This window comes from Notamacropus eugenii, chromosome 3 (assembly GCF_028372415.1).
Source record: "Notamacropus eugenii isolate mMacEug1 chromosome 3, mMacEug1.pri_v2, whole genome shotgun sequence".
Classification (NCBI taxonomy): domain Eukaryota; kingdom Metazoa; phylum Chordata; class Mammalia; order Diprotodontia; family Macropodidae; genus Notamacropus; species Notamacropus eugenii.
In genome coordinates, this window is record NC_092874.1 from 384,148,232 (window position 1) to 384,161,438 (window position 13,207).

A 13,207-nucleotide genomic window follows, 5' to 3' on the forward strand; every position below is an offset into this window, starting at 1 on the left:
AAAGCTCAGTGACCTATATGATGAGCTTTTCTGATACATAAACACATCCTAATATCCAAAGAGCTACGTCAGTATTCAGGATCCTTTTCTTCTCCATAGAAAGGAGCTATTAGCTACTGAGACTAGGCTTATGAGCCTTCTTTTAGAGGTCAAAATTTTGAAGTAAATTTCCTTGATAAAACTAAATTTGCAAATGGGATCTCTTTCATGAATCATGTTGTAGCACAACTAAGGAGTGATGGAAAATATCAGTTTAATCAGATAGAAAAATGGATTAGTTATTATGTACATTTAATATAACTTATTTTAGCTCAACTCAAAAGGAATTTTCCTAAGGATTTTCATGCTGGGGCAGATAGACATAATCGTCTTAGCTCATGTTGTCCCAATTAGGACTTATGAAAACAACTCCTGTTAGTTGAGAGACACTTTTAAAAGAAAAAAAAATCACAAATCTATAAAGCAAAATCATAAAACTGTTCATACAACTCAAAGAACTTTCATTCACAAACATTATATATATATATTTATAAACATATCCCAGCATAACCAAGTATCAGTTTTAAAGAAAGCTATAAGTTAAAAGTTCTACCTATACGTTTTTGATGTTTCATTAATATAAGAGATAATCAGGTTCACTAGAGAAATGTCTTATTATAACACCATTGTCAATTTAATCAAGTTGTTTATTTTCAATAGCACCATTCAAGCTTTCATGTAGCATTTTTAAGACTTACTTTCTATGCTCAAATAAGTGACTGGGCTTGTCTTATTTTCTCCATTCTTTTCATTGACAGCCTGGACGTAGTAACCTCCCGTATCACTTGAAGTTGTTGCCAAGATCACCAGTTGGTTCTCCAGAGTTATGGCTCTGTTTAAGAAAGCAAAGGATAGTATCAACCCACTAATGAGAGCTTCTCATTTTCTATGCCAAAAGTCAATGTCTAAGTCATCTATACAGGAATAACCAAAAGTTAAAGGGAGAGGGGCATTAAAGAGCCCTTGAGAGAGGAAACAAATCTCTGGGCAGGCTCTAAGGAAATTTAGATTGCTGAGCATTCTGTGTTCAAACTGATAAATATTTATAGCATAACATACAGCAGATTATAATAGTAGGTAGATAAAAATTAGAAAAAATAATAGAGTCCTTTGGTTTGGTATCAATAACTGAGAACATCATTTCAGTGATGTAAAAAAATGAATTTCCTTTATGGTGCTCATCTTTCATACTTCTAATAAAGAATCTCATTTAAATTACTTCTCATTCCTATTTTTATTAGCTAGATCATAACTATTTAACTTACTTTCTCCACGCAAAACAAAAGTCTTCACTATAAATCCAATACACACAAAAGCTGTAACTTACACCAAAAGACTATATAGTTATTCCTTCCATGTTGCAGGGGTTAGAGGTGAGGTGCCCCCATGAACTGGAAAAACCGTGTGAAATTTTATGGTGCTCCCTTTGTACCAGAGAAGAAGTCTGAATTATTATAGTATCAAAAGATAAGATATGTTAATATTACACTATAATGATAATTTAAGGTTAATGGTGAGGGGGGAAGATCCTCCCTGCCCATTAATAGGTCTCAATACCTTTTGTTAATTTTCTAATGAGGTACTTGTTAGTTGGCTTGGAGGATGCAAAAAAGAGGAAAAAGACAGTCTCTAGTTTCAAGGACTTTCCGATCTCTAGATATGGTGCAGAGCTTATAGGAATTGTAAAGGCAAGAGATGATGTGTTGAGTTCAAGAAATAGCTTAGTAATATAATTTGGCTGGAACACAGAGTACATGAATGAGGGTATAGTAATATGAAACAGATTTTAAAAAATAGGCAGAAGTCTGATAGGTTATAGAGGGCTTTAAACACAAGACTGAGGTGTCCATAATTTATCCTGGAGGCAACAGTGATCCACTTAAGGTTCTGGAGCCATGGAGTGGCATGGTTGGGCCTGTGCCTTAGGAAGATTATTTTAGGAGCTGTATTGGGCTTGGCTTGAATGGGGAAAGATAAAATCATGGAGGACAATTAGGAAGATATTACAAAAATGCACGTTAAGTCAAGTAGTTAAGTAGTAGCTATGTGAATGGAGGAGACAGATACAAGAGATATTATAGAGGTAGAAACAATAATCTTTGGTAATTGATAAGAAAAAGCATTGAGGACAATGGAAGATAATTTGAATGTTATGAACCCAAATGACGAGAAAGGTACCCTCAAAATAGGTCAAAAAATTGAGAGGTAGGGCAAATTTAAGCTAGAAGACAGTCAATTCTATCTTAGATATGTTGTGTTTAAGACACTGATGAATCATTCAGGTGAAGACATATAGAAAGAAGCTGGCAATTTGAGAAGAGAAAATAGCACTGTACACATACTTGCGTTGTCACTGGCATGTGGGTTACCATTAAACCTATGGATGTATATGTATATATATATATATATATATATAGATAGATAGATAGATAGATAGATAGATAGATAGATAGATAGATATAGATATAGATATAGATATAGATAGATAGAGAGAGAGAGAGAGACAGACAGACAGACAGACAGACAGACAGACAGACAGACAGACAGATAGATAGATAGATAGATAGATAGATATGAGATCATTCAGCAAAGGATTATGGAGAAAGAAAAAAAGAAGGCTCAAGCCCTCTTAGGAAACAGAGGATGAAACAGAAAAGAGAGAAGAGAAGAAAGAATATGGCTATGTGTCAGTGGGTTCATTTCACCTTTATCACATAACCAACCCATTTCTCTTCCATTTGAATATTTGAGCATATATAGCTTTTATATTTTCAGGATTTCATCATGGTCCACTTTCATCTGCCCCTCTTTTCCCAGTAACATGGAAATCACTCTAATGCAAGGTCCTTTCACCCCTCACTTAAACTCTTTCAGTAGCCTCCTAACCTCCAGTTCTATCCTCTCCAATCCATATTTCACACACCTATCAGAGAGAAATCACCAAAAACTGAGCCTGACCATATCAAACCCCTGCTTATAAAACTCTAGTGTCTTTCTATTATATCTTGGAAAAACACAAACTTCTGACTGGCATTGAAAGTCCTTCCCAATCTAGCTCTAATCTAATTTTCAAGATGGTACATATTACCCTCTTCACCAACGACAGTCTATTCCAACTGACCAGCTTGCCATTTATCACATATGACATTCCATCTCCAGTCTCTGTGACTCTGCACATGTTATACTCCATGCCTGGAACGCATTCATTCCTCAACCTTTGCAACCCTTAAGTGATGCTTCTAAAATGAGACTTTTTCCTGATCTTCTTCAATTGTTAGTGCCTCCCCTCTGTGAAATTATCAAAGTATATTTTGCATATATTTCACATCTACTTGTGAATGTACATGTGGTTTCTCCAATAGAATGTTAATACTCTGAGGGCAGGGACTGATTTATTGTTGTCTCTGTGACCCTAGTTTCTAGAATAGTATCTAGCACATAAAAGGCAACTCAGAAATGCTTGTTGATTTATATAAACAGTAATATGTATTTCTAAAATAGCATAAACATAAACTTATTTTTCTTCCTATCATTTCTTCCCTTGAATTTAAAACAAATAAATATATAACACATGAAGAGCCTCCAAACAGAACAGAAATAAAAGATGTCATCAGAGAACTGTATGAGAGGAAGAGAAATGGGCTGGTTATGTGATAAGGGTGAAATAGAAAGCCTGAGTGTTCCCTAGTATTCTCATGATGTCAAGAGAAAGCAAGGCATGTCATCAGCACATTGAGTGAGCAGCCCACGGGTTACTTATGGATTTGGACCAGTCACAAGGAATGAGCAAGCAGAGACAGATTGGGATCTGAACTGTAGGAGGGAACATTCAAATCAGTGAGATCACAGATCTATTTGAGCACCCAAGCACATCATTCTTTCTATATTTCCAGAATTTCATCATTTGTTCCCCCTGCCCTATGCACATGATAACTCCTCTACCCTTAAGTAGATGGACAACCTTCTGGTGTTAAACTTTTCCATGTTTAGCTAGGCTATTCCTAAGTCAACAAATGCATTGTTGCTAAGCCTAGACTCAAAAACTTTTTATCTTGGAAGGAACAAGCAGAATTTGTGCTCTGCTGCCGTAGTGTTCATCTAGTAAGTGCTATATAAGTGTTAGTTATTGTTATTATTATAGGAGCACTTATTTGAGTATATGCATAAATGCAAAACATTTTTCTTAAATATCAATTTATAATAAATACTTTAACACCATGCATTTGTTCCTGAGTCCTGCTAATGCTTAATTAAATATTAATTTTAATTTAGGTACTTTCGGGAATCTTCCCTATAAGCTTTTATTCTGATACTGAAAAGTATTCATCCTTGGTATTCTGGCTGTTGTTAGAATCAGTATAAATACTGTGACCAGGTACGGTGGATGGTGGAACAAAAGCAGGGCCTCGCTTCAGATCTCCCCCCAAACCCGCCAAATAGCTGTAAAAAATGACCCTAAAGAAATTCTAGAGCAGCAGAACCCACAAAATGACAGAGTGAAACAAATTTTGAACCCAAGATCACCTGGAAAGTCAACAGGAAAGGTCTGTTTCACAAGACTGAGGGAGAAGTGCAGTCCAGCACAAAATTTGAACCCAGAGCAGGCCTCAGGGGACTAAAACACTGGTAGCTATGGCATTTTTCAAACTTCTCAACTCACAAATGCCAAAGACAACTTAGAACGTCAATAGGAAAGGTTGAGAGAGGAGTCCAGTTCAACTTCAGCCATGGGGCACCGGCAGCAAGGTAGTGGTGGCTGCTTCCAGAGATCTCAGCCCAAAGACTGGGAGGAAGGGGAAATCAAGTAGCTTATTATAGGAGGATTGCAGGAAGCTTTTTGCTGGCACTGAGGCAGGATTCTCTTGCTTTGCGCGTACTTTGATCTGGCCCACAGTCCTGGGTAATAGTACTGAGGCGAGGAAGAGAACTGGCATGGTGGAGCTAGTGGTAGCAAGGGAGAGGGAATCCTCCTCACAGTTCCAAGGCAAAAAAGAGTGGTTGTGGCCACTCACAAACTTAAGCACAGGCCAATAGAGGAGTAAACTGTTCTCCTTTGATCACACCACCTTGGAAGTACTGAAAATTTACAGGTCCCTAGAAATATCTCTGAAAACAGTTGCACAAAACTCCAGAAGCTTGAGACAGTACACCCTCCACACTGGAAGCAGAGCCCTACCTCAACAAAGAGTTAAAAAGTCAAGTAATTGGCTGGGAAAATGACCAAACAGCAGAAAAAAAACTCAGACCATAGAATCTTATTTTGGTGACAAAGAAGATCAAAATGTACAACCAGCAGAAGATATCAAAGTCAAAGCTCCTATGTTATAAAGCCTCCAAGAAAAATATGAATTGGTCTCAGGCCATGGAACAGCCCAAAAAGGATTTCGAAAACCAAGTGAGAGAAGTAGAGCAAAAATTGGGAAGAAAAATGAGAGTGATGGAAGAAAATCATAAAAAACAAGTCAACCGCTTGCTAAAGGGGATCCAAAAATACTAAAGACAATAACACCTTAAAAAATAGACTAAGCCAAATGGAAAAGAGGTCCAAAAAGTCAATGAGGAGAAAAATGTCTTAAAAAGCAGAATTAGTCAAATGGAAAAGGAGGTCCAAAAGTTCACTGAAGAAAATAATTCCCTAAAAGTTAGAATGGAGCAGATGGAATCTAATGACTTTATGAAAAATCAAGAAATTATAAAACAAAAGAAAGAAAAATTGAAGAAAATGTGAAATATCTCCTTGGAAAAACTTCTGACCTGGAAAATAGATCCAGGAGAGATAATTTTAAAAAAAATTATTGGACTACCTGAAAGCTATGATCAAAGAACAGCCTGAACATCATCTTTCAAGAAATTATAGAAGAAAACTGTCCCGATTTTCCAGAACCTGAGGGTAATATAGAAATGAAAAGAATCCACTGATCACTTCCTGAAAAAGGTCCCCAAAGGAAAACTGCCAGGAAGACTATAGTCAAATTCCAGAGCTCCCAGGTCAAGAAGAAAATATTGTGAGTAGCCAGAAAGAAACAATTCAAGTACTGTGGAAACACAATCAGGATAAAACAAGATTTAGCAACTTCTACATCAAGGGATCAGAGGGCTTGGAATGATATTCCAGAGGTCAAAGGAGCTAGGATTAAAACCAAGAATCACCTACTCAGCAAAACTGAGAGTAATCCTTTAGGGGAAAAAGTGGGCATTCAATGAAACAGAGGACTTTCAAGCATTCTTGATGAAAGACCAGAGCTGAACAGAAAATTTGGCTTTCAAATACAAGACTCAAGAGAAGCATGAAAAAGTAAACAGGAAAGAGAGATATAAAGGATTTCTTAAATTTTAACTGTTTGCATTCCTACAAGGAAAGATGATATTTGTAACTCATGAGACCTTTCTCATTATTAAGGTAGTTGGAGGGAAAATGCACACACACACACACACACACACACACACACATACGAGTGTATGTCTGTGTGTCTGTGTGTATATATAGACAGAAAGTACAGGGTGAGTTGAATATGAAGGGATGATATTGAAAAAGTAAAATTAAGGTGTAAGAAAGGAATGTTCTGGGAGAGGTAGAAAGGAAGAAGTAGAATAGGGTAAATTCTCTCACATAAAAGAGGCAAGAAAAAGCTTTTACAGTGGAGGGGATGAGAGGGAAGATGAAAGGGAATTAGTGAATCTAACTCTCATCAGATTTGGCTTCAGGACGGAATAACATACACACTCAATTGGGTATGGAAATCTATCTTACCCTACAGGAAAGTACAAGGAAAGATGATAAAAGAGAAGAGGATGATAAAAGGAAGGGCAGATTGGGGGAGGGGGTAACCAAAAGCAAATACTTGAGGAAAGACAGGATCAAAAGACACAACAGAATAAATGGGGGCAGGATAGGAAGAAGGGAAATATAGTCTTTCACAACATGACTATAATGGAAGTATTTTGTATAACTACACATGTACATCCTGTATTGAATTGCTTGCCTTCTCATTGAGCATAGGCAGAGAGGGAGGAAGGGAGAGAATTTGGAACTCAAAGTTTTAAAAACAAATGTTAAAAATTGTTTTTACATGCAACTGGTAAATATGATATATAGGAAATGTGGTATAGAAATCTATCTTGCCCTACAGGAAAATAGAAGGGAAAGGGAATAAAAGAATTGGGCCATGTTAGATGAGAGGGTAGATTGGGAGAAGGGTAATCAGAATGAATGGTTTCTTGGGGTGGGGGAAGAGAAGAGATTGGGAGAAAATTTGAACTCAAAATCTTGTGGAAGTGAATGTTGAAAATAAAAAATAAATAAATAAATTCTTAAATTAAAAAATAAAATAAAATGAGCTTGAGAAGGTAATGGCAAACCACTCCAGTATCTTTACCAAAAATAAAAAACCCCAAAGGACTCCAAACTAAATGATCAGGTATCTGTAAGGGTCCTTAGAGATTCATTTATTCTTATTCCCTATTTTACAGATGAATAGGCTGAGGCCATGAGAACTGAAGTGACTTGCCTGAAGTTACATAATTATTAAGAGGAAGGATCAAGACTTGAACCTGGACTTTTTGATTCTAGTTCATCATACTCTGACACCTCATACTCTGATAACTTAAACTAAAGTAGAAATTTCAGTAAATCATTGATAAATATTCTATGTAACAGCTCCCTTTGCAGGGAGCAAGAGAACAGCAGATAAGCAACCTATATTCAATTGGACAACAATTTCTAGTATGGATCAGGACCTAGGGGTAAATTTCTTTTTCTTTTTGTAAGTATTCATAGATATGTAATAGAAATTTCAGGTTTAAAGATGTGATACATGTTTACCTAAAAAAGGTCCTGTTGAATTCTTTGCTGCTAACCTTTAGCTTCAAGTGTAGCCTATAGTCCCATATTCATTAAATCTAATTCCCTTATGAGCAGGCAGCCTGTTTGTCTATTAGAAAGACCTGAACCTGCTTGGCCAGTCCCTCATGGAAGATGCAGGAAGAGCAGAGTAACCTCCTTAGGGACAGGATTCTGAGTTTTGACCTATACTTTGCAAATCAATTTAGTACAATTCCATTTCAACACACATTTATTAACTTTCTACTATGTACAAGCACCATGCTTGGCCTTTTTGTTAAAAAGACAAAACTGCCCTTGCCTTTAAGTTCTATGTAATCTGCTCAATAGCAGAGGATGTCTTACTTTTCATCTTTATAATCTTACCACTTAACAGAGTGCCTAGCCCATAGTAGGTATTTCATAAATGGAATTCAAGGAGGACCTGACCTGAAGGAACTTGTCTGAAACTGATTATGAAAAAAATTGAGTGTCTTAGCATTTAAATGAGAGAGGTCAGAGAGGAGAGGAAGCAGGGGCTCCTAATTTTTTAGATTAGATGATTTAGAGAATTATAGGCTAATCCAGGAACCACTAAACAAACCTAGAAAATATTCTGAGGAATGAGATAACGGTAGAAACTATTGAAGATGAGGAAAAGATGACTTGAGATTTCAACCTACAATCTTATGAAAGACACAGACAAAAGGAGGGAATTCAAGGACAGAGGCTTCATGAAGGAGAGGACAGGAGCTGAGTCTTTAGAAAAGATAGAAATAAGTAGGAAGTAATTTTGAGGCATAGGAATTATACAGATGAACTGAGGCAGGTGATAGATAGCCAATGGTCCAGTTTAGTTAAAATTGAAACTGTATAGAGGAGGCTGATGTTAGTTAACAGGAGATGTGATGAGGGCCTGGATTAGGGTGTATGTTGTGGAAGTAAAGAAAAGAGGACAGATGTGAAAAGAAATGTGCAAGTAGAACCAACTGGACATAGCGACTGATTGGATCTGGGGAGAAAAGGGCAAGAGAAGCATAAAGGATTTCACTAAGGTTATAGGTCTATGTTATTGAGAAGATGATGCCACTGTCTGGAGGAGGGGCAGATATATGAGGAAAGATAATGAATTCTGTTTTGAATAGCTTGATTTTGAGATATTCAAAAGATATAGAGGTGTATATGTCTGAAAAATAGTTATAGATGTGACATAAGTTCTAGGTAGAGGATAGTAACAAATAAAACAGGAAACCTTCTGCATAAAGACAATAATTGAACTCATGGAAATGAAGGAGGCCCCCAAGGAGGGGAGTATAGAGGAAGAAGATCCATGATAGCATCTGAAAGACAACCACACTCAAGAAGTAGAAGATGGATATTGAACCACCAAAGGAGACTGAGAAAAAAGAAGGTATACAGATAGAAAGAGTATCAGGGAAAAACAGAGGCATCAAAGTTAAATTTCTAGAAGAAGCAACCATTTACAGCTAGTAGAGGCTGGATTTGAACTCAGGTCTTCCTCTTCTAGGCACAAACCTAGCAATGTGCCTATCCAATGCGTCACCTTGCTGCCTCAGTGTGCACTGAGAGGCTGGCAGTTGCTAACCAGTGCAGATGCTAGGGATTCTATTTGCTATAGGTCCCAAGACCTGGTAATATACAGGCTTGCTAAACTAACTGAGTACAAATCTGCCAGCAAGATGAAATTTCAGTACCAGTCTTTTATCTGTACTGCTCATTCTCTTAGAATGCTACTCAGTGAAGAGATACAAAAATAATACAATTGGGGAATGGCTGAAAAAGTTGTGGTACATGAATGTAATGGAATGCTATTGTGCTATAAGAAAGGACGAACAGTTGGACTTCAGGAAAACCTAGAAAGACTTACACGAACTGATGCTGAGTGAAATGAGCAGAACCAGGAGAACATTATATATAGTAAGAGCCACAGTGTATGAGGACTATTTCTGATAGACTTAGCCCTTCACAGTAATGCAAGGACCTAAAGCATTCCCAAAGGATTTTTTCTAGATTTATTTCTTTCAAAATTCCAAAATGCCATCCACATCCAGAGAAAGAACTATGGAATCAGAATGCAGAATGAAGCAAATTATTTTCTCTTGTATTATGTTTTGGTTTGGTTTTTCTCATGGTTTCTCCCATTCGTTTTAATTCTTCTATGCAACATAACTAATGTGAAAATGTTTTTATCTGAAATGTAGAACCCATATAAGATTGCATGGCATTTCAGGAAGGGAGGGGGAGAAATCTAAAACTTATGCAAGTGGCTGTTGAAAACTGAAAACAAATAGATGAAATTTCAAAAAATAGAAAAATTTTAAAAAGTATATAGGATGACAACAGAAACCAATCACATTGAAATAGTTAACAAAATATTTTTCTCATTCAAGGTCAAATCTATCGATGGATGCCTTGATCATCCAATAACTCCTAATTAAGAACCTTTGGTAAAACTGGTTATCGTGGTTATCATTGTTATTATAAGATGGGAAATATTAGGACGTTATTAAAGCATAATAATGAAATTTTACAGCAAAGCTGAGGGCTTATGACAAGAGAAAAGAATGTCTGATCTGGAAGAATCTAGGACTTTTCCAGGAGAAACTATAGTTACCCTGAATGTCTAAGGACATCAACAAGAAGTTATTCTTAACAGGAGGTTGACAAACATATTATCAGAGAAGAGCATAGCTGGCTATATGTAGAACTTAGAAATGATAGTGAGGAGTAACTCTTAAGAAGATATTTTAAGACTTGCTTAAAAGTCTCAGCGTTATCTTTGACTCCTCATTCTGCTTCATCCAATATTTCCAATTAGTTTCTAGTTTTGTCATTTGTTCCTCCTCAACATCTCTCATATCCAATCCTTTCTCTCTACTCACACAACTACCGCCTTAGTTCAGATCCCTGTCACTTCTTCTCTGATCAATTAAAATGATATCTCAAATGGTTTTCCCACCTCAATTCTCTTCCCACTTCAATCTATCCTCTGTATAACTGCCAAAAGATTTTCCTTAAATGCAAGTCCTACCAAGTCACTCCCCTGATCAATAAACAACAATAGCACCTTTTTGCCTCTAGGATTAAACACAAATATCTCTATCTGTCTTTTAAAGTCTGGCTCCAATCTATTTTAAAAGCTTTCTTATACATTATTCCCCTTCCCACCTACTATAGTCCAGCCAAACTGGGTTTCTCCCTTTTTTCACACATTGCAATCCACCTCCCATGCAGATACTATCCTCCATGCCTGCCAAGGACTCTTAATTCTGCCAGATTCTCCACCTCTTCATACTGGATGAAGCCAAAGCTCTCCCTTCTATGTGAAGACTTTCCTAATCCTCCTATGTATTTCTACTTTTTTATCTTACATTTTCTACTGATAATAGATAAATAAATGGATGGATGGATGGATGGATGGACAGGTACATAATGACATATGTACATGTTTCCTCTCCAGATAAAATGTTACTAGCTGTAAAATGTAGATTGAGTAATTTTCTTTTTTGTGTGTTTTTAATAAATTTATTTTTGATACATTATAACCTGCAGGTTTGCAAATGGGGAATTGGTGCCCACTGGAGATTTCCATGGACTTCTGAAAGGAATATGAAACTCTGAAGGGATAACCAAGGTCTATATCCTCTGGAAGTCTCTGACACATAGCTAATATGAACTCTTTTACTAAATAAAGTTATACAGTTATTATATTACTGTAATCTCCATAATTTTCCTTATGTAACTCATCTTTTTTCTATGCTGCATAGGTGGGTTTGTTATATGAGACATAAAATTGTCCCTGCTTTAAAGCAAAAGGGGATTAGTGAGTGAAGAGACCCATATGCAAGGTTTCCAAGGTGTAACTTCCCTGAAGAGTTAATATCTCTAAATTAGATTCTAGCTGTGAGTACAATTTAGCCAGGAAAGGTCATAAGTCACATTCACCTTCAAAGTGATCCTTGACTCATTACCTCTACCTTACGTATTTTTAAAAGATTTATTGATACTTTAAAAAAAAAAAAACCTACATTTTCTGACCTCCACTCTCCTTCTTAAAATATTCCCACCCCAACACAGACACTTTGCCAGAAAGAAAAAACATTGACAAAAATAACCTGACACAGAGAACCAAGTTTGATAGCAATGGAAATCTTCAGCATCCCTACCTTCCCCACCTTTCTACTCAAGGAAGGAAGATCTTTCACCTACTTCTTCCTCCATTCAACTAATTATTCTAAATGCCCAGATTAGCAGCAGGGGATAACAGGAAACAATTAAACACTAAGGAGACATTCAGTGAAGGGCAGTATTGTCAACCATCATGAAGTTTCTTAGTCTGTATTTCACATGTAATATATCAGCTTTATCATAGTCTAAATGTAACTCATTGGAAATGCCATGATGTCAACAAAATTTTATTTATTTTGCTTTATACAATTTTTCACTTTATTCCTTCTAAGTAGAATCCATTTCTGTAGATCTTTTTCTAACTTGACAGGTTTTAAACCAAACTCTAGAGTATAAAATTCTAATAACTATACTTCTCAGTGTAGTAATAACTATACTTCTCAGGGAGAAGGGTTCTCTTCATATTGGAGTAGAAAAGAATTTTTCTGTTCATATCTCAGTAGAAAATGAATATATGTACCAGGGGACTAGGGAGCAATCTTATCTCTTATCATCAGTCTTCTAAGGAAAGGATACAGGCAATGCCTTACACATAGTATGATAAATCTTGTCATTTCAAGGAAAAAGCTAGGCTGGTGACTGTGCCTAGCCCTCCCTCACTCGAATCAAAGTCAACTGCAAGTCATGCTATCATCCCCCTGCTGTCATGGTCCTCTTCCAGAATGAAGGACAAACAACAAGCTGCCTGAATGGGGATGCAGACAGTTGGGTAACTCAACTCTGCCTCAGCTTCTGCCTCTCCAAAGGAAGGTAAATTTTGATTGGAGAACAGCTGCCTAGTTAACTTGGGGTTTACAGGATAGATTTCTTTCTCAAAGACTAAACCTTAAACCCAATTTACCCTGGGTCTTATAGATAGGACAGCAATCGGTCCCTGCCCAAGCACCACTTTATGGCTGTTTGAGGGCCCTCTAGGCTCAAAGTGAATGTAAATGTAATTGTTTCTCTTTTGACTGGCAACCCTGACTGTCTTCCTCTCCTAGTTTGAATTTTTTTTTTTTTTATTCAAGGGATCATCCCTTGACTCATTTCTTAAAGAGGCCTATTTACTGAATAGGCCTTTCTTCTCTCTAAGTGACTACCTGAAAAAACCTTAGCCGGAAAGGACCAGAGTCTCCCATTGCATTCTGGGTCATCTGT

General features: G+C 36.7%; 1 protein-coding gene across 3 annotated transcripts in view; it reads right to left on the reverse strand.

The window, feature by feature from the left end:
• SDK1 (sidekick cell adhesion molecule 1) overlaps window positions 1–13,207 on the reverse strand; it is a 1,143,865-nt gene that overhangs the window by 531,912 nt on the left and 598,746 nt on the right. For all 3 annotated transcript variants that reach the window (XM_072597683.1, XM_072597681.1, XM_072597682.1), the window contains exon 6: window positions 738–871. In XM_072597683.1, coding sequence (XP_072453784.1) covers window positions 738–871 — 134 coding nt within the window. The remainder of the gene's footprint in view (window positions 1–737; window positions 872–13,207) is intronic.